Source organism: Oppia nitens, unplaced genomic scaffold, assembly GCF_028296485.1.
Source record: "Oppia nitens isolate AA-2021 unplaced genomic scaffold, nextdenovo-longstitch-racon4-pilon3 scaffold18_pilon_pilon_pilon, whole genome shotgun sequence".
Classification (NCBI taxonomy): Eukaryota; Metazoa; Arthropoda; class Arachnida; order Sarcoptiformes; family Oppiidae; genus Oppia; species Oppia nitens.
The window spans coordinates 1026298-1052942 of NW_026533197.1; the positions used below are offsets into that span (position 1 = coordinate 1026298).

The 26645-nt window shown below is 24.9% G+C and overlaps 5 protein-coding genes across 5 annotated transcripts; all 5 read right to left on the reverse strand.

Moving 5' to 3' along the window:
- Window positions 1-660: 660 nt before the first annotated feature.
- On the reverse strand, window positions 661-5020 carry LOC128965991 (2-acylglycerol O-acyltransferase 1-like). Its single transcript, XM_054312787.1, has 7 exons — window positions 4765-5020; window positions 4409-4684; window positions 4099-4141; window positions 3900-4031; window positions 3624-3760; window positions 3497-3559; window positions 661-812 (listed from the first exon to the last, which is right to left on the reverse strand). Exons 1-7 carry the CDS (start codon window positions 4976-4978, stop codon window positions 661-663), a joined length of 1017 nt encoding a protein of 338 aa, XP_054168762.1. The 5' UTR covers window positions 4979-5020.
- A 5636-nt stretch (window positions 5021-10656) lies between these two features.
- Window positions 10657-17487, reverse strand: LOC128965855 (FERM, ARHGEF and pleckstrin domain-containing protein 1-like). The gene is made up of 22 exons (XM_054312632.1): window positions 17261-17487; window positions 17089-17193; window positions 16893-17023; window positions 16698-16795; window positions 16511-16634; window positions 16183-16420; window positions 15955-16115; window positions 15816-15890; window positions 15355-15746; window positions 13024-13199; window positions 12862-12951; window positions 12660-12793; window positions 12526-12598; window positions 12268-12454; window positions 12141-12191; window positions 12012-12070; window positions 11867-11938; window positions 11733-11801; window positions 11501-11673; window positions 11136-11427; window positions 10952-11059; window positions 10657-10872 (listed from the first exon to the last, which is right to left on the reverse strand). Exons 1-22 carry the CDS (start codon window positions 17432-17434, stop codon window positions 10657-10659), a joined length of 3198 nt encoding a protein of 1065 aa, XP_054168607.1. The 5' UTR covers window positions 17435-17487.
- Window positions 17488-17687: 200 nt separating this feature from the next.
- LOC128965702 (uncharacterized protein CG5902-like) lies at window positions 17688-19289 on the reverse strand. Its single transcript, XM_054312450.1, has 4 exons — window positions 18829-19289; window positions 18623-18733; window positions 18169-18374; window positions 17688-18098 (listed from the first exon to the last, which is right to left on the reverse strand). The coding sequence occupies exons 1-4, from the start codon at window positions 19104-19106 to the stop codon at window positions 17932-17934; spliced, it is 762 nt and encodes a 253-aa protein (XP_054168425.1). The 5' UTR covers window positions 19107-19289; the 3' UTR covers window positions 17688-17931.
- An 832-nt stretch (window positions 19290-20121) lies between these two features.
- LOC128965680 (E3 SUMO-protein ligase RanBP2-like) lies at window positions 20122-23596 on the reverse strand. The gene is made up of 10 exons (XM_054312423.1): window positions 23401-23596; window positions 23276-23343; window positions 23018-23207; window positions 22740-22952; window positions 22546-22678; window positions 21069-22484; window positions 20862-20999; window positions 20599-20793; window positions 20366-20541; window positions 20122-20310 (listed from the first exon to the last, which is right to left on the reverse strand). Exons 1-10 carry the CDS (start codon window positions 23473-23475, stop codon window positions 20191-20193), a joined length of 2724 nt encoding a protein of 907 aa, XP_054168398.1. The 5' UTR covers window positions 23476-23596; the 3' UTR covers window positions 20122-20190.
- A 329-nt stretch (window positions 23597-23925) lies between these two features.
- Window positions 23926-26264, reverse strand: LOC128965856 (dolichol kinase-like; the record flags this gene model as incomplete). The annotated part of the gene is made up of 6 exons (XM_054312633.1): window positions 26074-26264; window positions 25724-25873; window positions 25430-25665; window positions 25196-25318; window positions 24421-24633; window positions 23926-24369 (listed from the first exon to the last, which is right to left on the reverse strand). Coding segments are annotated over exons 1-6 (1254 nt in total), but the record flags the coding sequence as incomplete, so codon positions are not given.
- Between the last annotated feature and the right edge of the window lie 381 nt (window positions 26265-26645).

A 26645-nucleotide genomic window follows, 5' to 3' on the forward strand; every position in this document is an offset into this window, starting at 1 on the left:
ACATTTACAGTACTTTAATACAATTCATTCATACATTGCGCACATAACTCACTCATAAGGTATTTTGAATTCGATGCAAACAAACATTCAGATATATATTATAGTTGTGGCGCCTATTGTTATCTCTTGCCTGCATAACAATGACTGGCTTTAGTTGTAATAAATTGTTGATTAAGTATGATATGAATGCTTTGGGTGTGGCTTTGAGGCAATCATTAGTACGTTATGTATGAATACATTTGACATTCTCTTAACAACTCTTTACAGAATATTCTGTTTGAAGTAATCATTGAATTGCTTTGAGGTTTCAATCAATTGGTGTCATTCATAGCAATAATAACTATTTAGTTATATTTAGTGTTTATTATTCTATTAAATATTTTTAAACCATTAAGTTTGTTATTTTAACTATAAATTCAATATAACCTAACATTTAAAGTTAATTTTTTTATTGTTCAATTTAAATTTCTTATAAATAACAATAATAATTAAAGATAATCAACTAACATAAAATCCATTAGTTATAATAATGTATACTAAAGTTATATTACTGTTTAACTAAATAATCAAAATTAAATAAACAATTGTAAAAACATTTTATTGTAATAGATAAATTTAAAAAATGTAGTTTTAATTATGGATATTATAGTTAATTAAATGTTATTGAATAATTAGTTGTAAATCATTGAATCCATATTTGTTTTTGTTTTCGTTAAACAATTTCTTAAGACATTCAATATATTTGTCTTGAAGTTCATAAATCTCTTCATTTGTTGGATTTTTTACTTTTGTTATATCAATAGGTTCTCCAACTGTTTAAATGAAATAATAATTAATATTTAAAAATATTTTTAATATTTATACAAATAACAAATTGTAGTGCATATGCTGTATATGAAGTATAAGTTTACATTATAATCAATTAAAAATATACATAAATAGTCAATTGAATTAACTGAAAAATATATTGATTTGTTTTAATACTTTTTGAGTAAATAAATCGCCTCATTTTACTTATAAAATATTAATGTATTTTATTGCTAAACATTGTTATTATTACAGGTCTGCAGTTATTGATAGTCATATTCACTGTCCTAATGCCTGCAGAGTATGTGAGGATCGGAACAGTTGACACAATTGATTATTTGTTAGACTACCGCAAGAGTTGCAAAATAACTTATGTGTTAAACAATAATTATTGTAATTTTTAAATTTTGAATTTAGATTTGAATTAAAGTTTTGCAAAAAAATTAAAAGTTCTAAAAATATTAGAAAATTTCTAAAAAGTTTTATTAATGGGATGAAAGTGTTAATTTTATTATCTCGAGAATTATTATCTTGTAATACAATATGATTATAAACAACTAGTTTAACCCGCGCAACATGTATAGCCGTGCAATTCTTTTACTAATTTAAAAATATTTACTATAAGTAATTTGAATGAGACTTAATTTGTTTATACAACTACTACATAACCTAATGTAACAAAACTACTGAACCAATACACATTAATTCGACTAAACTTTTGAAAAATTTTAGTTTTTATATATATTTAAATAATTTTAATAAAAATTGGAAATTTAATCATTTTTGCGAAAAAAATTTGCATTTGAAAAAAATTTACAGAAATTTAACACATGTAGCTAACATGTGACATAAACTCACACAATATAGCAAAGTGTAATTACACGACACACCAGCCTACCTGTCCCTAAAACCTACCTGAGCTCAACAAAAATTTAAAATTTCCCATAGAAATAATATTACTTTAAATAAAAATTGAAAATTTTAACACAAATTGAAAATTTTTGCATTTGAGAAAATTTTACAAAAATTTAGCACAGGTAGCTTACCTCCCGGTGCCCTGTAACTCATATAATATAGCTTAGTGTAATTACACGACACCAGCCTACCTGTCCCTAAAACCTACCTGAGCTCAATAATCATTTAAAATTTCCCATAGAAATAACATTACTTAAAATTAAAATTGAAAATATAACAATATATTTTTAGCTTTGAATTAAAAAATGGTTGTTGAGGAAGTGTGCACACATACAAACAAACAAACAGACAAAACTATTATATTAAATTATAGATTATAGATTGTCCCGCGCAACATGTATAACTGTCCAATTCTTTTACTAATTTTAAAATATTCATCATAAGTAGTTTGAATGAGACTTAATTTTTCTATACAACTATTACATAACCTAATGTAACAAAACTACTAAACCAATACACATTATTTAGTCTAAACTCTTGAAAAATTTTAGATTTTTATATATATTTAAATTATTTTAACACAAATTGAAAATTTAATTATTTTTGCAAAAAAAATTTGCATTTGAAAAAAATTTACAAAAATTTAGCATATATAGCTAACCTCCCGGTGCCCTGTGACACACAATGTAGCAAAATGTAAGTACACAACATCTGTCTACCTGTCCTCAAAACCTACCTGAGCTCAATATACATTTAAAATTTCCCATAGAAATATCATTGCTTTAAATAAAAGTTGAAAATTTTAATACAAATTGAAAAATTTTTATATTTGAGAAAATTTTACAAAAATTTAGCACAGGTAGCTAACCTCCGGGTGCCCTATGACTCATATAATATAGCAAAATATAGTTACACAACATCAGCCTACCTGAGCCTAAAATCTACCAGTGCTCTATAATCATTTAAAATTTCCCATAGAAATAACATTGTCTTAAAATGTTATCTTGATAACCAAATAATATTATTAGTATCTTAATTAATTACTATCAAATATTAACAAATATTACAGATTATAACATAATTTATTTTTTGTCATTACATTCAATTAAAAATAATAAATAAAATATTACTAAAATAAAGTTTTAATAGCAATAATTGATATTAATTAAAATCTAATTTATATTGTAGAATAGTATATAATATATAAATAATAGACTCTATAATTTATAGTATTAATATAGGGGTAATGTATTAACAATAAAGTATTAAAATGGATTTGTATTGTTGAATATTGATAATAATTAAATAAAAAATTCTACAGTTTAAACATTATCTTAGACAAATTTATTAGAAGTTATCACTTAATCACACAACAAAAAATTTAATTATTATTATTTGAAAATTAAAAATTATTATTTTAACCTTTATTTTTTGCAATCAATAACTTTAAAATTATAATTAATAATTTGTTGAATTTTGACACACATTAGTCTGAAATATATATCATTAATATTGTATTGTTTGCAACTTTCTTGTATTTATAGTTAGATCAGCGCTTAAATGTTAGCGAACGCACTACTAGTTTCTAAGAAGTGATATTTGAAATTATTTTAAAGTAAATTAAAAATATGATCGAGAAGTTTGTCTGACAAGACTAAGATTAGTACTTTCAAACAGTTTTATATTGTTATATAATAATAGTATATATTATATATAAATATTATTAAATAAATATGATTTAATTTATTGATTAAATAAATAAATAAAGTCTTACCAACTGTTGTTATAGATTTTCTAAAGGGTATAAATCCATAGTTGTATTGAAACACTCCTCGACCTTAAATATATCAAATATACAATAATTTGAAGTTTGAGAAGTTATTTTAAGCAACTATACAAACCATGAAACAGTGGCGGAGAAAATCCCAAATATTTTGTTAATAACTGTTGAATTTTTCTCATAAATGAATTGTTTTGTCTTTCTTTTTGAATAAATATATCATTTTCACCAAAAGATAGGACCGGAACAAGTGATGCTCTAAATTGTGATTAAATTAATTAATTAGTTAAAGAATAACAAATACTTTATTTATTATTAATATAATCCTATGAATAATTGATTTGTTTGACTTCACTTAAAATTAAATAAATATAATATAATAGTAAAAATATAAAACCCGTGTTTTAACGCTAATTTTATAAAGCCTTTTCTTCTTTTGACAGTTAGTTTCAATGTATTGGGAACGGCATCGAGTGCTTCAATAGCTCCTCCAACTAGTAATACCAACACATGGCCTTTATCTTCTTTACTGTCAATTAGATTATACAGTAATTTAAGTTAATATCATATAAATTGTTTTCATTTTAATTGTATACCTCAATAACCATTGCATACTTTGCTTAGTTGCAGAACAGGCACCTAAAAAATAATTTGACATTAAATTAATATTAATAATCAAATAAATGCAACGTTAACTTAGTTATCGTGAATATATCATATAAAATAAAAATCAATACAATTAATTTAATTATATTGATATTATAAAATTTTTTAATTGATTATAAATCTATTAACTTAAACAGACACTACTTTGTTTATTACAATTTTTATTTATAAATTAAATAAATTATTGTATTATTGGTATCAAATATTTTATATATAATATATGTATAGATGTTGTAATACCTGACATAAGGAAGAGTTCTCTATGGAAAGGGAACCAGAATTGTGTTTCAAGTGTTAGTATGTGAGGCGTTAAACCATTAAATAGTTTTGAAAATCCCGTCCCTTCTGTACCAAAGTTACCGAAAGCAGAGGCGCAGAGAATTCCGTGCGGATGACAACCGAAGATGTAATTCTTATTTGGATTCAAATCAACTGTTTTTACTAATTTTAATGGAAAATAATTAACAAAATATCTCCAAATAGTCCAGTTTCGCGCCCATACACTCAAACGACCACCTATTTTATGACATATAAATAAAGTTTTAATTATTATACAGTGTATATCATTTTATATAATTTAATTACACTTTACATACCTTGATTGCAAACTTTACGATCGTATATAAACCACATAAAATACAAAATAGACAAATAATAATATTTAGTAAATATTAAATTTATTAATAGTAATAGCGATAAAAATCCAATTAAAAGAAATTCACAGCAATAATAAAGAACAGCTAAGGTTTGTAAACGTCTTTCAATTGGTATATTAATTGGTGCGAACTCTATGCCTAAAATCTTAACCATTTTATTATTTTTTGACAAAATTAAAATATAACTTTAATAAACGTTAATAAATACAATTATATTAAATTAATAAGGATATCATCTATTTTCCTGATAATATTTTTGTAGTTAATAGTAAACTTAGAAAAAGATATGACATATACAGTAGGATTACTATATCATATTTTTAAAAACCGGATAATAAGCAGCATTTTGGAAAATAATTGAAAAACATATAAAAATTTTAATTTATATATTTTTATATACAATATCTAGTTTTATTATCTTTACTAACAACTTGTTAAACAATTAGATTAAAACATATTAATGGATAAAGTATGAGAGGACAGCTTGTAATAAACTAAATCGGATGGCAATCCTCTAAAATATAAAACTTCTAGCAATCCTATATGTATGTAAAACACAGTTATAGTATGTATACTGTAAACTAAAAATAATTAGATAGAGTCGATATATCTCTCGATAATTAAGAAATTTAAGTATAAATAAAATGTAAATATCTTTTCATAAAATATACATTTGATAATTGATGACCTTCTCAATAGTTATTAAGTTATAAAGTTTTTAATATTTATATTTGTAAATGAAAAATGTAATTAATGTGTGAGATATTGACAATAAATGTTTATTTAAAGTATTATATCAATTCAAATAATTCCTGATTTTGTAATTTTAATTCCTGACACCTCTGATCCAATTGTTTTATCCATCCCTTTCCCATACACTAACACTTTAGAAACTTTATAACATTTTAAATATATTGCTTTTATTAATATAATAAAAAAATAAAATATTAGTTTTTATGTGTTAATATACATTACCGTAAGTATAGTTAAAAAAATAAATATATAAATATATAATTGTTGTGTCGGATCAAAACACTATATTTCATACTCACTCAACAAATTAAAAAATTATTTAATATAACAATATTTAGAGCTTTACCACAAACTCAGACATTTTATTGTATTTTTATCAACAAAAATAGTTTTTCAATACATAACTAAACACAATGCATATATTAAAAATATTTTTTGCTCAATATTCACAAAATTTTAAGTTTTCATATATAAATTAGAAGTTTGTGTCTGAGTATTGCATTTTTTGACAATTTTAAAATTTTGATAATATTTGTGTTGTAATGTATAATAGAATTATCTGAAAAAGTATTCATCTATTTATAAACTTATGATCAAAATGACAGACAAAATACAAATTTAAACTATGAATGTCAACACATATTATAATACTTATACGGACTAAACAATATTATAAATATAAATTATTGACCAGATGTGGACAGTCATACACATACATAAAGACAGACACACCGCACATACAGACATCACATCCCTTTCCACCCTTTAGTAACGTTTTGTCTCTCAACACAATCACTACACGTAATCGTTATTTAAATCTTTTAATCAAACCATCATTTCATCTAATTGTCCGTCTCTTGACTGACAAAATAATTGTTGTTTATTATATTTTTTTCTGAATCCTAACTTATATTTTGATAGTTATTTGAAAATAAAATCAGAATTTTAAAATTTAACCTTTCTTATTTTGACTTTTGCTTTTAACAATTTTTCAAACTCTATTTTATTTTTTGAAAACAAAATTTTTAGAAAAAATTATTTTTAAAATTTTGGACACCATTTTGTCAATGTTCATAATGAGAGACAACAATTTTGATGCTCATATACTATACCTTACTTTTTGATGATTAATCCATATCTGAATTCAAAATTGTGACAAACTGTCGGACAGACAGAAATAAAGAATTCAGATACGTATGCCTTTCAGGAGTTCGTGAAAATTTCTATATTATAAAAATAAATATTTTAAACACAATTAGTTTATTTTTATGAAAATTTTCAGAAATCAATATCAATATAACACTTTAAGATATTAGTCTCTGTCTGTCTGTATGTGTGCACACTTCCTCAACAACCATATTTTAATTCAAATCTAAAAATGTATTGTTATATTTTCAATTTTTATTTAAAGCAATGCTATTTCTATGGAAAATTTTAAATGATTATTGAGCTCATGGAGATTTTAAGGACAGGTACGCAGGTGCTGTGTTATTACATTTTGCTATATTGTATGAGTCTCAGGGCACCAGGAGGTTAGTTACCTGTGCTAAGTTTTTGTAAAATTTTCTCAAATACAAAAATTTCCAGTTTATGTTAAAATTTTCAATTTTTATTTAAAGTAATGCTATTTCTATGGAAAATTTTAAATGATTATTAAGCTCAGGTAGGTTTTATGGACAGGTAGGCAGGTGCTGTTATTACATTTTGCTATATTGTATGAATCACAGGGCACCAGGAAGTTAGTTAAAAGTGAAAAATTTTGTAATTTTTTTTTCACAAAAATGATAAAACTTAAATTTTCTTTAAATTATTTAAATATACATAAAAATCTAAAATTTCTCAATAGTTTAGACGCATTAATGTGTATTGATTATAAAGTTTTGTTACATTAGGTTAAGTAATGTAGTTTGTTATATAAAACAAATTAGGCAGTCATTCAGATTACTTATGATAAGTATTTTAAAATTAGCAAAAGAATTGCACTGCTATACATGTTGCGCGGGATAAACTACTCACAGGGCACCGGGAGGTAAGCTACCTGTGCTAAATTTTTGTAAATTTTTTTTCGCAAAAATGATTAAATTTTCAATTTTTATTAAAATTATTTAAATATATATAAAAACTAAAATTTCTTAAAAGTTTAGTCGAATTAATGTGTATTGGTTCAGTAGTTTTGTTACATTAGGTTATGTAGTAGTTGTTTAAACAAATTAAGTCTCATTAAAATTACTTATAAAATTAGTAAAAGAATTGCACGGCTATACATGTTGCGCGGGTTAAACTAGTATTATTTAGAATTCTAAACTGTCTTTTTTAATTAAACAAATTTTAATGTTATTAGTTTTGAAATTTTGTATTATTCAGTATTTATCAATTCATATGAAATTTATTAAATCTTTTTTCCAGTATTGTTGTAAACGAGGTCACTATTTATAGAATTTTATAGTAAATAATTTAGTATAAAATCAATATATATATATATATTGTGGTCTAATATCATTTGACAATTTAAAATATAATTAAAGTGTGATATTATAGAACTATTTATATTCATTATTTTATTTTATTAAAAATATGTTAAGTTTTATTACTATTAAATCATAAAAGTTAAACCATTAAATCACATATTACTTTTATAATTAATAAACAAAATATCATCTAAATTAAAAATAAAACATTAATTTTATAAATTATCAGAAACTTAGAATTCGGGAACTTTCCAAGTTCTTTCCCGGAAAATATTTTATTTTTCCTCCTTAGCTCATTGGGAAAAATATATTTATTATTTCTACAATAAATAATACCAACACTTATTTTTTTTTTGCATAAAATTTCATTGAAATATTTAAAAATAAACTTGAATTCAATAAATTTAGTGAAATTATTTAACAATGACACTCAAAATACAGTTTAATACAACATTTATCATTCAAATCTTATAATAAAATTTGTTTAGAGTATAAAAAAAAGTTTAAGAGTTCAATAAGTGACACAAAGAAATAGATTGATTGGGAATTCACAGTCAGCTCAGAAAATAGGGAACTTTTGGGATATGAAACGATGGAAGGAATTTATAATATATCGGAATATATAAGATATAAGTATTTTATTATATCAATGCTTTCAAATTTTTTATTAAAAGTAAAAAAATGTAGAAAAAATGACCAGCTTTTCGTGTTTTTATACTAAATACAATTTTACAAATAAAATATATATATATAGATGAAAATAACTATAGAAAAATAAAATATAAATTATAATAATATATTTTATAATAAGTAAATTTTATTAATATTATAATTTTATGAATTTAATATTCTATAATATTATTGATTTAATTAAATTTAATTAAAGAATAAAAAATTAATTAATGTCTCTATTCTAACCTTTTTTCTATTTTATGTATTATTATAATAAATGCAAATTAATTTTTCTTTTAAATTTTATGTCCTCTTAATTATAATTATTATTAAAATTTAATAAAAGAAACTAAATTTAAGATACAATTCTTATTGATATAAAATTTATGATAATTTATTTCAAACTTTTCTCTCATCGATATTATTATTATTGAATATATTTATATAAAACTTATATTTAACTCATATTTCATATAAAACTTGTCATTATATGAAATGAATACAATTATTGTAACGAATTGTTATAGAATTAGAGTTCGACAAACTGTCCCAAAGAGAGAAGTTTTCTAATAAAATTCCTCCATTTTTCCGGAAAATATGAAAAATATTTTATATCTCTCTTCAACGTTCATCGAAAGGTAAAATATATTTCATATTATTACTATAATACCAAAACTTAAATATTTAGCAAAAAATATATTGAAATATTAAAAATAAAGGTTTTGTCCAGAAATGGATCAAATGTTTATTAATTTTATTAAAACCTTTAAACAATATTAAGCAAAGAATAAGCTGTGATATAAAAATTTTAAAGATTTTATATTTCTAAGTTTGTAAATTCAATTACTATAATATATATATATATATGTTTGCATTTTTATGACATTTTTATCATAAATATATTATTTATGTATATAAATAAAAATTAATTTTAATTTAAATGTAATTTATTTTTCAATTAATTACTACAATATCTATATCTATAACAATGTATTTCACCGTCTTTTACTGATAAGTTCTTTCAATTTAATAAACTTAAAGATACTATTAATCAATACTTAAAAAACAGTTTAATATACTATTTAGGTAACAAATAAAGGGAACAAAAGGAACTTTAGAAAATAAAAAGAGGAAAGGAATTTAATAGAACTATATATATATATATATATAATAAAACAAAACAAATTATGAAAAAATATTAATGAAATAATATGCAAGAAATAATACATATACTGTATAAATGTATTTTATTTATAACAAATTTTAATGATTTCAAATTGATTTTCATGTAAATTAAAGAGAAAGCTAGTTATTATTATATAGTAGTAAAAATTGTTAAATCATTATTTGTTTAAAAGTTATAAACAGTTAGTTTGTAAATAAAACATTATAAAACTGTCAAACAATTATTATAATTTTGATATCAAATATCAACAGTAATTTATTTAATGTTATTTAAAAATTTGATTCAGTTCTATAAACATTAGTTTCTTTTTATGACAAAACCTTTTTATATAATTTGTTAAACAGATCTTACAATCAATGTTATGATAGACTGACAAAACCTTTTAAATGCAATGATTGTAAATATTATCAAATTCCAAGTTGTAATACAAATGATTAAATCAAAAATATGTTAAATGTTTTCCAATGAATTAATTGTCAATATATTATTTATCGGAAAAATTTCATCCCTTTTATGTAATGGATTGATATTTGACTCAACCATTGAATAATAATTAATATTATAGATTAGAACAAAAACAATAAAATATATATCATTTTATGATTTTATTAATTATTGAAATATAAATTAATTATAATAAGCAATAAAAATAATAAATTGATTATTTCATTAATTATAATGAAACAAATAAATGAGTTAAACAACTTTAAGTCGTCAATAAAGAGTATTAAAGTAATAAATTTAATCAATTAGTTATTGCATCGTTTGTTGAGATAATTCAGAGTTAATTGTTGAGGTTTTGATGACTTCCATCCATTGCCTAAAAGTATATTCACTTTCAGTCCGAAAGAAATAGACGTGAGTTTTGAATTGCAATTTAAACACATAATTCTTGTTTATGTTATCGCTTTCAGTCGGTATACTGACTGTGTATCCAATAATAGGAAGACTGGCTAAAGGAAAGTCGTCCTAAATAAAGATATTTTCATAATTGGCTTAATTTGTATATTAATTTTATTGTATATTTTTAATGAATTTTTATGCAAACCTGACACGACTTGTAAAAAAACAAACAAAAGTGAGTGAAGACAACCCAAAGCTTTTGCCAACCGGTGTTGTTCTTAAACTTTCTCAATAGATATCCACTCAAACAACTCTATAATTTTATAATTTTAATAAATATTAAATATTACTAAATCATACAAATAATATTGTAGTTTAAAGTAGCTTACAGTTAACGCGTGTTCATACTCTGCAGCACTTATACTACAATTCCTGTGCCAACACACGTGAGCCATAGTGTTAGACCTGTAGTGAAACTTATCTATGCTTTCAATTTGCGATACATTTTCAGACTTTTGAATCCATTTCTGACTTAAGGCGTTATCTATTTTATCCAAGAGTTCGTTTGACGATATTATTGTTGGTATAAAAGATAGCGAATCGTTATTGCCGTTGATATTGGATAAAGTGATGGCTGTTTCCGACAGATCTTTGAGCCAAATATTGCGCTCTTCTTCAGAACTTTGAATATAATGTAAATTATATTATATAATAAATATAAGTAATAATTATTATATAAAAATAGTAGACATACTTAGCGGCCACCATAAGAGCCCGTTCGCCGGCATATATAGTAAAACAATAATTAACTCCTAATTTAGGTTCTGTTGGTTCAACCATAATATGCTGAAGAGGAAGGTGTCCGTGAACTTTGAATTGAAACTGAACTGAAGCCGAACGACTCGCATATATCAAGATATCGGAAAACTAAACAATTAAAACATACATTAAATTAATTAATAAATAATCATTAAATAGTTATTTACTAGAAAAAAGAGTCTTTGTTGATATCCTTTTTTTGATAATTTCAATAGACATCCCTGACGAACAAATTTCTAACAATTTAATAATTTAAATAATATTAAAATCAATATTAATTGCTTTATATGCTATTTCTTACTCGACCCGATTGCACAATATTGTCCATTCCTGTTATATCTCGTTGTAATTCAATGAGAATCACTAAATTGATCTAAACATAAACAACATATACTGTATTTAATTATCACTAATTAAAATAATCGATAAATTTATTCAATTCATACCAATGAATCCAATGTAAGTAAATACTCGGCATTGAATTGTTTTAACTGTTCCATAATAACTGATAAAATATATTAAAATATAATTACCAATAAAATAACTCAATTAATATACAGTATATTAAAACTTACACAAATATTTCGCATATTCACTACTATTGTTGACTTGAAATTTAGATAATTCTGAAAAATAATTTATATAATAATATAATAAAATTAAAAATGAATTTTAATGTCAATGAATCAAATATATGAATACTTTGAATAATTTGCAAATAGTGTGTGATATGAAAAGCAGGTTTAAGAATGAATGAAGTGTACGGTAAATAACACCCCTTTCGGGCCTCAAAATCACGACAAACGCGTTCAAAGTCTTTGTTATGACGGAAACTGGCGTTAATTCTTTCCAATATAAACGGCAGTCTCTCTATTAGCCTCTCATATAGCTATTGCAGACATTATTGAATTATTTAAATCAGGTTTATATGTATTTAACATAAAATAAATAACATCTTACGGGTAACCACTGAATGATATCTTTTAAAATATCTCCAATCGTACGGTTTAAATGTTGAGAAGCTTTTTCCTCCCTTTAAATAAAATAATATTATTATAAATGTAAACCAATATATAATTGTTAATAAGTCTAACCAAACGGCTAAGACGTGTTCAATTTGATGCAAAAAATTTTCGTGAATTTCAAAGAGTGGTTCCGTCGCTGAAAACAATAGTGACAGCATTTCTGCCGGACGTGTAGTCTCTTTACTGACATCTTCTTTAAACCACTGATTCATCAAATCATTAATTTAATTAAATAATTAACAATATATTCAACTATCATATGATTACATACAGTATTAATAAGTTCAATGTCTTTCTTGTAGGTCCTCTCAGACATAACTAACTCCCGAAACACATAGTATTCCTTATCGAGACGTAGTTTCTTCAAAATAAATCAGTTTTATATTATTGATATAACAATGAAAATACATTTCCATTATTATATTTAACTTACATTTCTTCGGTGGTCTCTATCAAGAGTTGACTCAATTCGCATTTGATTACTATTAGCGGTATAATTATGAGGGGATTGTGGGATAACTGAGGAACTGATTGTGGTTTGTATTAATTGGCTATTATTTGTTGACAAATCATTGAGATTATTAAGTTTAAGATTAACATCGTTGAAATCTATAAAATTAAACAAAAATAATAATAAATAAAAACAACAAAAAATACTTTCATAAAATAGTTGATCTCATATAAACTAATGTTATATTTTTTTAAAATTTAAATTAAACTATTTTTTGTATTAATGCTAATATTAAAAATAAAGCAGTTTTCAGTTATAAACTTTTGTATGTAAAGCAAAGCCCAAAATAGAAAAGAAAATTAAGTTAATTTAGATATTTTAAATACACAGAAATAAAATTACAAATTATTATCAATTGAAAGATTAGTATTAATTAGTCAAAGAATAAAAGATTTACAAAATTTGATTGTTATTTATATTTATATAATAGAAAATTATTTTATATATTAATGTAATTATAATAGAAAAGAAAGAGACAAATAATTCTTATTTATAACAATATTATATAGTATTTTAAGTATACATACAATACATTAAAACATATATAAGAGGCAACAATAATAGTTAATAATTATTACTATAACTTTGTTATAAACTCTAACAAATTTTAAACAATTAAATATTAAGTATTATTCTGTAAATTATTGACTTCATTCACTATATTCAAACAATCATATAAAATCACAAAAATTAAAAAATATGACATATACTACCGGTAATATAAATATAACATACAATTTATTGTATATAATAAACTTATAAGCTAAGAATTTAGTTTAAATTATAAAATTTATATTTCAGTTTATAATTATAAATAATTATCTAACATATAAATCAAAATCTGTCAAACTATCTGTATTATACAATATATTTTATATATTATAATAAAAAATTTTAACATAATTATCTGAATTTAGTGAATGAATTCAATAATATATATATATTACTAAATTCTACTTTATTTAATTTCTATATATCATATATTTTTGAAGGTTTTCAACAATTTATTGTTTTTCAAAACTATTTGATATTTTTCAGTTATTTGATGTTATTTTTTAATTCAAATATATTAAAATTAGTTTGTAATTAGATTATATACATTACGTAAGCATTAAATGAATAAATTATTGTCATTAACTTATTAAACTAAATTTTAACTGTTATTAAAGTTACAAACTTATTATAAATAATCAACAAAATCTTAAAGTACTTAAATTTCTAAATCTATACAACAATAGAAGTAAATATTTTAATTGTACTGATAGTTTGATAAAATCAATTATCGGTATATAAAAATATTGATAAACATCTTAGTAATTGTTGAATAAAATCAAAAATATTAAAAACTTATTGAAATACTATAATGAGATATAATAATCAAAGTATTCAGTAATGTTCATAAAATTAATTAAAATTCATCGCTAAATATAGATTGCAAATAAACAGATATTATGAGATCGTGTAAACTTGTGTTTTGTAAATCACATATTTTTGTGTCATTGCTTTGTGTTTGAATTGAGTAATTTGTATTATAGGCTAAAAAATCATTTAAATTCATTTGAATAATTATATTATTCAATGAATTTCTATTATTAATTTCATTATTTACAACACTTTCTACATTCAATTGCTTAGTATATTGAAAACATGAGTCGAGAAAAAACTTATAATTTTGTAAATTATAGAAAATGATTTCATCGGACAATGATTTATAATTATTTTGTTCGTTGTTTTCTTCATTTTGTTTAATTAATTGCTTATTGTGTGACTTAAGAGGACTAATATCTATTAACTGTGAAAATGATTTTCTTAAAAAATATGACGAAATGTTATCTAAAAGAGCATTTTGAGCCGTGTCTTGAAGTGAGTCATCTCTTGAGGAGAAACTCTCATTTGATGGCAAACTATGTAATGAAACGAAGTGTATATTCTTTCTGTTAGGAGAGATGTCTGAGAAGCGATTGGTTCGTGTGAACAGTTTATTGCAATAATCAAATTCTTTGTTAGCCCTTCCTCTTAGTCGAGGTGTAGAAAGGGCTCGCTTTCTATTACTTTTAACTTTTTTAACTTTTAATTGTCTAACTTTTCTCTTATGTAACACATATTCAATATCATGTGATTTAGATTCACAGTTTGATTGATTATTTTGTTGGTCAGTATTTGTTTGTAAATCTCTGTCATTACTATCTGTATTATTGTCTAAATTAATGAGATAATTATCGACATAATTAATGTTATCTAAAATATTTATACTATTTTGCGAGACTTTATTAGAGAGACATTTAAATTCTCTATCGACAAGATATGAGTCATTTGATATGTCGTCAGTTTCGTTATCCATTAACTCTGGAGTAACAAATCCGTGTCGACTCATATAATGAGTTGAATCCCAACCTGAAGATCTAGTGTTTGCTCGCTCTTCACTTTGAGGGCTGGGAGGCGTAACCGGAAGATTAGCACAATAAACATCAGTAACGCTTTCTTGAGCTGATTTGGGTCTCTCATCACCAGTTAATTGTTGACTTATTGCATCGTTTGACGACATATTTTGTGAACTGCTCGGTAAACCTGAAGTTATTAGTTGTAAAGAGTCTCCGGTTTCACTTCTTTGATTGGTTACATTAGAAGCTCTCAAACTATTTGATCTATATTTTCATATTTAATAATTTAATTAAAAAATATATCGTGAGATAAGATATACAATCAATGACTACCTTTGAAATGGTTGTCTTTTAACACAATTTTGTTTAACATATTCTATAATTTGCTGTTGTGTTCGTCCACTATATCTATAAATCATTTAAAACAAACTAATTGTAATTATCTATAATATTGATAAAACAAAACAATTACCTAAAAGAAGAGCCGCGACTAAAAATTTTGGGTTTTTGTTTTGACACTCTCTTGACTTCAATACATCTGAAGAATGAGTGCTGTTCTATACATTTCTTCCAAAAATTTTTACATTCATTGCGTCCCTCAAACAGAAACTCAACCACATCTCCAAAGTATTCCTTAAAAAACAAATTATTGATTTACCACTAAATATAATCCACAAATTGTACTAATATAGTGACAAACTTCTTGATGGAGTTTAATAAAAAATCGTTTCCTTTTAAAACTTAATTTTCTAATCTTAGCCCAAGAAAATGTGTTGACTTTTGTTTGATTTTGAAACACAATTACACCCAAATGAGCGACCGATAAATTTAATGGTACGCCTTCATGATCTTTAACTGGAGTTAACTTTATGCCATACATTTCACAACGTCTTGCAGTTTCTAATAAATTATAATCAGCCTCTGCTGGAGATTGACCACTAAAACATAATAATCAAATAAATATTATTATCATTTTTTCGGTCAATTGAAAATCATATAAGTCTATAAAATATTCGTATAAATCATACACATGTTTCTTATGGTTTTCCATAACTTTCCATTCAAATTCTTCGTCTTGATGTGGGATCAGTTTAAATCGTGAGACATAAAGATGATCGATATATTCGTCTGAATTGTAATCACCGATTTCGGCTAAAGTTATCAAATATTATAAGTAAATTAAACGATAAAATGTTTGTATATTATTATACATACATTGTATTATATAAGATGCCATAAGAGCTGCAGTGTTCTCATTGCAGACTAAGAGTCCTTCAGATAAATCCCTTTTAATTTGTAAACTGAAAAGATATCTATCGATAGCACAAAACATAAGCGTCGGCTAATAAGTGGCCAAACAATTGATTTAATCATAGTTTGCATGCATTAGAGTCTAAATTAATGTCAGACCGCGTCAGCTCGTCTTCCAGTCGCGACGGGTCGGGCGCATAGAATTTGACCGCAAAATACATCACTACTCTTACTGTAGACAATGGTAGGGATAACTGACGACACATCGGTTTTTCCAAATCTAACCAATACTATTGCAAATAAAAGATTAACCATTAATTACACAATTGATTCATGTCTTCATTCAAATGCAAACCCGGGTTCCCTTTGAGTCCAAATACTCGATACCGAAGTAATCCACTTCTATTAGATTCAATGTCTCACAGACCTCATTGAACAACGATCTGGCCATTGATTTGTGCTATTTATCAATCAATTGGTCATTCAATTTGATATTCAATACAATCAACACATTTATCAAAACAAACCGTAATTTTGTATGCATTGCTTGACTCGTCTAAAAACATCACTTCAACCGTCAGATGTTTGTTAGCCTTTCTATCCATTGAAGAGCTCCGATAATTGACAGCACTGTCATCTTCAACACGATTGTGCCGATTATCGGGCGGAGCCGATGAAGACCTCTTTTCTGGCGATGGCATCACTTAAATAGTTTGTCAATCACTTTATTGACATATTATTATCAAATATAATCATTGTTTTAATTATAATAATTATTATATTTATTATCTCATCAATAAATAAGACATTTTTAATATCATATCATATCTTAAATGTTGATTTAAATCATTTCGAGTAAATCAATGGATCAATCAAACAATACATTTACTATTAATAACATAGTTTTATATAAAAACAATAGTAATAATAATAATTATAGTATAATATAATTATAATAATAATAATAAATGGGTTAATCATATAATAGTTATAATAATAATAATATGTAAATAAACTCAAGAGTCGATCGTAACAACCATTTTGTTAGACAATACATCAATGGGTGAACTCAATGCTTAGTTTCAGCCAATGAGCGCTTAGTATATGAAAAGAGCGCTAAATATAAGTTTTACAGTAATTTATATTCATTTAGTGTAAAATAATTTGCTTTAGTTATAAAACTAAAGCAAAATCGTTGTTAACAACGTTTGTTAGTATAATAGTCTCTATACTCCTGATAACTGACTGATATCTTTTCGCTCTGATATCGGGTCAGTCGTATAGAAAGCCTAACATCGTTATCGATGACACCCTTATAGCCACCCTTTCGTAGTAATGAATCTATAGTCTGAATGTGATCCCAACCTATGATAATTGTTAAACAAAATATTACAAAATGCAAGTAATAAATGATTTGACTTCAAATGATACAAACCCTGTTCAGGCGCTACTTCGGGCAAATAAGTGGCCGTACGTTTGGAGCCCTTTTCGGTAACAAATTCAATGCGAATGCCGTGAACACCGATTTGCCAATCGTTGTAATTGTTTGCGTCCTCGAAATGACGCAAAATTGATACCGAAACGTATAGGCGAGGCAACTCATCCCGAGTTATCGGACTGAACCGACTGTCCTTTAGTGCGCTTTAAGTGTTTAACAATAATAAACTTTAAATGAATGTTAAAACTCATTCCCATATATTTTCAGATTAAAGAACAATAAATAGATTTTTTACACTATAAGTAGTTATTAATTAATACTAATAAACTGTACTAAACAGATATATATCAATCATATGATAGTTAGTAGACATGTATTGCTATTTCAAATATGATATATCAGATAATGTGTATATCAATGATGAGTACATTGATGGACAAACATGTCAAACCTGGTCATAGCATATTCACGAAGTCCTATATGAAGGTTCATAGCATTGAAAGTGCCGATACATCCTCTAAGACGTCTATCCCTTCCTATCTTCCACGTGACGAACAGTGGACTACGGATTAAATATTAAATCATATATTAATCAAAAACTTAAAATTTAGTTTAATTTAGTTTACAATTCATGGCATTAATGTTTGGATTACTTACTGGCATTCATTGGGAAAGTTGGGTATCTTCGGTGGTTCCGTATGATTGAGGTGTGAGGAGAGGACATCAAAACAAAAGAAACACATTTCATTGGTGACAATCATTTGCTTGGCCACAGACATCTTGACCATTGAATCGGCATTTCGGTCATCTGTACCATCAATACCATTACAGATACCATTATAGCCATTGTGGTGATGGTTTGGCTTCAAGTCATTACAATTATTATTGATCTTTTGCTTCTTTGTGCCACAACAGGCACCGATTGCCGACGACATGTCTGTTTGTGGCCAAACCAAACTCACACCACAACTATCACCAAAACTATCACTCAATTGATGCCCCAATTAATCAACAAATTAGTTAACTCTTCAATCCTTTGTTGCACTCAATGGCACTCAAAGTGTTGTAAGTGTTGTCACTCTAAACCTGACAACAGCTGAGGTTAAGTGAGTCGACGCATGCGTTACATCAATGAGTAATACAATACAATACACTGTAAATGTGTGTCAAATCAATTGAATGAATCATATATTAAATATACAGTCTTTACTCACTAGTTGTCACTACTGTAGTGTATATTATAGACATTAATACAGTAAAGTATATTAATATTAATTATGTAGATATAGATTGGTTGTAACCAGGGATTTAAAATTGGTAGTCATTAACAATATATGCCAATTTTGCCAAATGCCTGACCTACATTTGCCATGTATTATAAGGTGGTAACACTTATTATTTTAATTTTATATTATTGATTAATTTATAAAACATTGTTTTATCAATATATTTGTTTTGTATGTTTAATTAAAAGTTAATATCCTTAGAAATAAGTATATAAATTATAAATTTAATTAATTCGCTAAAAACACTAAATTACATTATTTTTATAAATACAATTGCTTATTAGTAATTTAAAATGGCAGACATTTATGGCATCTATTTCGGCATTTCGAGGGCAGGCATTCATCTCTATATTTATATCATATTTATTAAAATTATTGACATTTCAGTAATATTTAATATATTTATAAATAATAAGATGTTTAACCATTACAACTGAATTGTCATCAATTTTACAGTAATTTTGTTTAACTCATTAATAATAAGTTTTATCCGTAATATTACCGATAATAACATCTGATAAGTACTTATATTAATTTTTATAGTAATCACTTAATATTATAAGTTTTAGTATAATTAAAAACTTACTTTAAAACAATTTATTTGTATTATTGTATTAGATTTACAAAATGAAAATATTTTAATTTTTATTACCTAATATATGATTATACAAAATTAAAATTGAAAACAAAAATCAATTGAAATATCAAACAATCCGTAAAAACTTGAATCGCATTAATCTTCAGCAGTAGTATTGTTTTCATTGTCTGAGCTAAAGCTAACTGTCCCATCATTTTGCAAATTATTTTTGCATTCATTAAATACTTTAACGAATTGTGTGATTAACTCTTTGTTCTAAAATAAATTATTTTTTTTTAAAAAAATTATAAACAAAATAAATGAAACATACTTTAAGTTTGATTGCAAACTGGTGTTGTTCAGGTTGACCATCACTATAATCCATGGCATACCAACACATTGATGTTTCACTTGTATTCATTGGCTTTAATGTCATATCCGCTGTAATGTAATGATTACACGCAATCTTAAGAATTTGATCTCTTCTAAGAATAATTCGATATCGATCTGTAAATAAATAATTTCTTATAATATATAAATAGTTTAATCAAAATAAAAACATACTTTTAGTATTATGTTTTAATATCTTTAAGTCACCAATTCCTCGTTCTTTCCATTCTTTAAGATTTGGATCAAATCGATAGAGTTTAGCTCTTTGACAATAAATTTGCTCTTCATCTTCTTCTCCAGTCTGAACTTCGACCAAATCAGGCAAAGGAATTATTGGTTTAAAATAAATATCCGGATTGTTAGCCACTTCTACACATTTACGGATAAAAGTATGATAAGTGAAAAACACAATAAATAAAATAATTGTTTACTAATACCGTTATCCTCAGCATTAATATCATTATTTGAGAAGAGAGGGACAGGAGTTGATGTGATCCACGTTTGTTGCTGAGGACTACAGATCTTCCAATCGGTTGGAATAACATTAGTCGAAGAAAGTGTTGAACTAAAGAGATCTAAATATAAACAAAATTATGATTATATGTATAAACTTAATAATATTTTAATATTACGGTAATACTTACTGTCTGAAGTCAATTGTAAGCCATCAAACTTTAGATCATTAATTTGTTTAGATCTGGTTTCACTCAAAGTATCATTATCTCGACAACCTCTACAACCCGGACAATCGGCAAGATTTTCGTAATCATAAAAATTAATCGGAAGTTTCAATTCATTAACTTTCCTTATAATCTCTGCATTTTGAGGTTTTCGTATATAAATAATTTCAATGTCTTTGTTTTGTGATAATTGACTGTCCGACAAGTTATTAACGGTTAACTGTTTAACATTTTCATTATGATTGAAATTATTGATAGATTTGTTATCACTAGATATTGAATGGCTAAGCAATGTCTTTGCATTTTTGAATGCCTGAAGAAACTGTTCAGTAATTTCAGAATTTTTAAAACGTAATAAAAATAATTGAGGATTTGGTGTCTCTTCACTATAATCAATAGCAGTCCAAGTAATAGATTTCTTATCACTTTTTAAATCAAATTCCATCTCTTTATTAATGGATTGATTGAGACAAACCTTAAGAACAGTATCGCGTCTCATAAGAAGTCTAATTCCATTCAATTGTTTTTTCTGCAAAATCTTTATGTCTCCGATTCCACGCTCTTTCCATTCATTATCACAAAAACAAAACAGTTTAGTACGACTCGTATAAAGAATATTTTCATCTTCTTCTCCAGTTTTGATATCAACTTTTGGAGGAAGTGGTACAACGGGTTGGAAATATATATTATCAGCATTTGATGGCTCCACCTCTGAATAGCTATTATCTTCTTCATTAACGACTGGTGTCATTTGATTCTCAATTTTGTCATCTTTTTGAGCATTAGTTAACTTAAAGCTAAAACTAGGACTCAAACTAAACCCAAACGAATCGGGTTTGTTATCATTTAAATTCGATGAAACAGTATTATTATCTTTCAAAGTATTTTGTTGACCAAAAGTATTGGATAATTGAAACGGAAAATTTGAATTACCGGTACTTATTGTTTGTGTGGTATTTCCAAATGAAAAATTAGAAAATAATGTAGTATTGGATGATTGGATTGGATTAACTGAACTCACACTTGAATCCATAAATTTAAAAGTATTTGTAGTACTGCTTGTGAATGAAGGCTTGAATGCAAAAGTCTGTGCATTCGGTAACTGAAATACATTAGTCTTAAGCTCTGGCGTTGATTTAGGTAAAGTAGATCCGGGTTTAAGTGTTTCACATGAAATACATTTAATAGAAGAGCCATTGTTTTGGACATAACATGCCTCGCATTGCCACGAATCAGTTGCTGGTTTGAACAACTCTGATAGTGGCTTATTATTATTAGAACTTGAGTTTAAAGTAAATGAAGGACTTTGCCATTGATCTGCCATTTGACTGGTATTTGATGTCAACAAAGAACTCGAATCTATTACTTCATTCTCTTTATCTAAATATTCATTTAAGATTAAAAAAATAAAGTCTTAATTGATAATTAAATTAATGTAAACCTGATATATAGTCATCATATTCGTCATCGTTTTCATTGTTTTCTTGAATCATGTATTCATAAATAGTATCTTTCAATGAATTTTGGGAATCTGTCAATTTTATTATCACTTCATTTATTCCGACCAATTGTTTCTGTTATATATATATATATAATATTATAAATAAAACTTATTATCAAAAGTGTGTTCATTACTTGAATATCATTGACTTTGTTTTCATTTTGTTGTAATAAATTCATAAGCAGTTTATTTGATTCAATGAGTGATTCGTGTTGTTTAGCCATTTGATTGAGAAGTGATTGATTGGTACAAACACCACACGAGTGACCATTTGATTCATTTTGTCTCTTCTCAGGAGTGGTCGTAACACTAGTATTGAAATAGTTGTCAACACTTTTGTTGTTTATCTAAATAATAAAAAATATAAATATTTAATTTGCTATTAATTTAAAAAATAAAAAATTGAAATAACCACTATTGAAGAATCATTGGCAGTCAAGTGATTCATTGGTAGATAATTATCAGCATTTTTCTTAAGATCTAAAGCTTTCCTATAGTTGATGAGTGCCTTTTCATTGTCACCGATGGCCTCAAAGATTTGTGCCAATAGTTTGTGTCCTTCACTAGAGTTGGGCCGTACACTCAAATAAGAGTTGGCATATCTATACAAATAATACAATCAAACAAATAATGACAATTCATATGACAAACACTAATAAATATCAATTACTTTAAAGCTGTGTCCAAATCATTGTTCTTCAGATATAGTTTACCGAAATTAAGTCCTCGTAAACATCGCTTAAATTTAATACAATTTAAATCATCAATAAATCAAACAAAATATACTATATTTACCTCCAAATCACTCTTTGTCTTTGATTTTGATTCAGACACACATTTGTTGACATCTCTTAACGATATTTGACTCATTTGTCACTAATTATTGTCAAATCAGTTAATTAAATGCAAATCAATGTATCAAACAATCAGTGATAACGAAACACAACACACAATACACACAATGCCGGCAATTGTCGCATATTTCACACTCATATATAACGTACACAAATCATATCATTTCAACACTTAATTTCATTTAAAGGGTTTGCATTTGTCTATCAATTATCACTAAATGTGTGAATAAATCACATAAATTGCAAAACATGTATCACGTGTTAAAGTGGCGCTAATTTTCAATTATAAAATAAATTACAAAATAAATTACAAAATAAATTACAAAATAAATTTACAATAAATGTTTTATTTATTTTAATTTATAACATATCTTAACTAATATTAGTATTAATAAATTATTTATAATAATTTAAAATATTTTAATAACTAAATAATAATAGTATATAATATATAATTATAAATTGGCAAAACTAAATTATCAATTTCAGTTACTTTAGTTTCTATCAAAGATGATATAATAGATATAAATATTAATTTATAAAATAATAAGATATCTATTAAAACATTTGGTGATATATATTGAATAATAAATAGAGAGCTAACCAATTGTGTAATAAAACCACAAACAGTTCCCTCATATGTTTTCGATGACTGACGAGTCCATCGATGTCTACCAAAGAGTGAACCGCCGACAGCAGCTCCAGTGTCTCCCAACCCAACACTTATTATACCAGAAAGAGATGCAATAGTCACATCATTTGTAAGGTTTAGCCAAAGAGGAATTGAAGAACCAATGAGTAAATATATGTGCGTTAGAGTCAACACTCCCCGGTCTTTGTCGTCTCTAAACTTGTCTAACACCGACTCTATTGGTCGCCATAAGGGCTCAACTTTTGACACACGGATCACCTAATGATTAAAATTGTTAAAAAAATGCTATTATTTATAGTCAATACTTACTTCAGTCATAATGAATATCGCAAGTATAGCGGCCGATGAAAAACACAAAAATATTAAATCATTTTTGGCACCAATTAAATAAATTATTGATATTATTATATGAAAAAATTTTCGAGTTATTGGCGATGCTTTTGATGACACTTTTAATGAATAAATTGTTACAAATAATAGTGTCAAACATGTAATAACCATCCAAATTGTTATGATATTAACCTTTAATAAAAATATTTATAATATTATACTATATCCCAAATATAATATTTCACATATTTATTTCAAAGTTATTCAAACCATTATATTTTAATTTAATTAATTTAGTCAAATTAAATCTGTCTATAAAAAACAATTACGGTATTAAAATAAAAATTCAATTCAATCATTCAATTAAGTATATACTGTACAAATATATTCAATCTTTTAATTATTCATTAATTTATATTATATTTAATTTAAAAGTATTATTTACTACTATTTATTTTAACTAAGTAAATATTTATCGTAATAATTAACAGTATAAGTACTGTTAATTTATATATAAATTAATTAATAATTTATGTAAATATAATTAAATAATTGTTAAAATCACTGCAATAACTTTTTCAATTAATAATTGATATCATCAATGGTTTGTTTATATTTTGAAATAAATTGTTTAATAAATTTACGGTAATTATAAAAACAATGCAAATTAGTAATAACTCACTCTATTTTGATTATAATTAATGAATTGTAATAACCATATAATGGGATTAATATTTAAAACATAATACAAAACTTGATATGTAATATAGATAAGTAAACCAATGGTCATCAATGGTAACCATTTATATTTTTCTCTTAATTTATAAGTTATAGTCATTTGTATTAAAACGATGAAAGAAATGCCAACAAAAAGTGTCTGAAAATCATTTAAGTTTATATCAGTTTCAATCACTTACACAATATTTTGTGTAATATATTGTCAATTAAAAATAAATCATTATAAATATATTAATAAAACATAGAGTACTTGTAATATTAGATTTGAAGTATTTGGTGAACAAAATAAATGACATTTTGATGGCTTTAATAATTTTGTGATAAGACAAGCACCCGAAGTGGACAGGTATGCAACCGATGCCTGGCCTACAATCAACAGTTCGCCCGTTGAAAAACTTGATCTCAGATATGTTGGTATTTTATATATAGTTATATAATAGCAATAATTTGAAATAAACGCCAAAAAAGTTAATAATATGATATCGTCTAAAATTGATTAAATAATAAGTCATTCAATAAATTTGATACAACATTAATCAATTACCAATTGAAAACATATAAGCGCTTAGGTATGCAAAGCTTAGTGATGTCACCGATAGACTTATCAACAGATTATTAATTTCATGTAATATTACATTAAATACTACATAATTGACTATAAGATTAGCCGTCAATCCATAACTTCCGACAATATCTAGAAATACATATTTATTATTATTTTTTATATACAGTAAAGCAAATTAAGTACAATATTAACATTATTTTGACTAAACTATACAAATATATATCATATGATATTTAAATAAAATATTATTATATTGTATACAAATAAATGTCTCAATACATAGACATATGTATAATAATATATGATATCAATAATAAAAGTATACAAACTTTTGTCAAACAAATCATATATCAAATAATTAGCAATCAATGCAACGGCAAGAAGTGGTAGACAATGGTTGGCCATCGATGTCATCATTGATGACAATAACAAACATTTGATCAGTTATTGACATTAAATACATTTAAATACATTTAAATACATTTAAAGTAATACTCTCTGTAAGTATTGCAATATTATTGATAATAAGCAATATCTCCATAAAATAGGAAAATCATAGTCTTTTACGGCTTTTATTTGATTATTATTATTAACAATTATTATTGCCTGAAATATAAAATATATACAATATTATGAGTTAGTTAAGATTTAATATCATATATTATATATACTGTATTTTTAATAATATATTTTAGATAATAATTTTACAAATAAAAATTTAACTAACTAATTTTAATAACATTGGAAATGAAATTATAAATATAATAATTTAAAAGACAACATTTTAAAAATATAAATCCTAATTAGATTTTCATGATTTTAATCAATTACTACATTTTAACTTTAAATAATAAATGATAAATAGATTTTTAGTTAGTTTAGTTATTTTATTAGATAATTA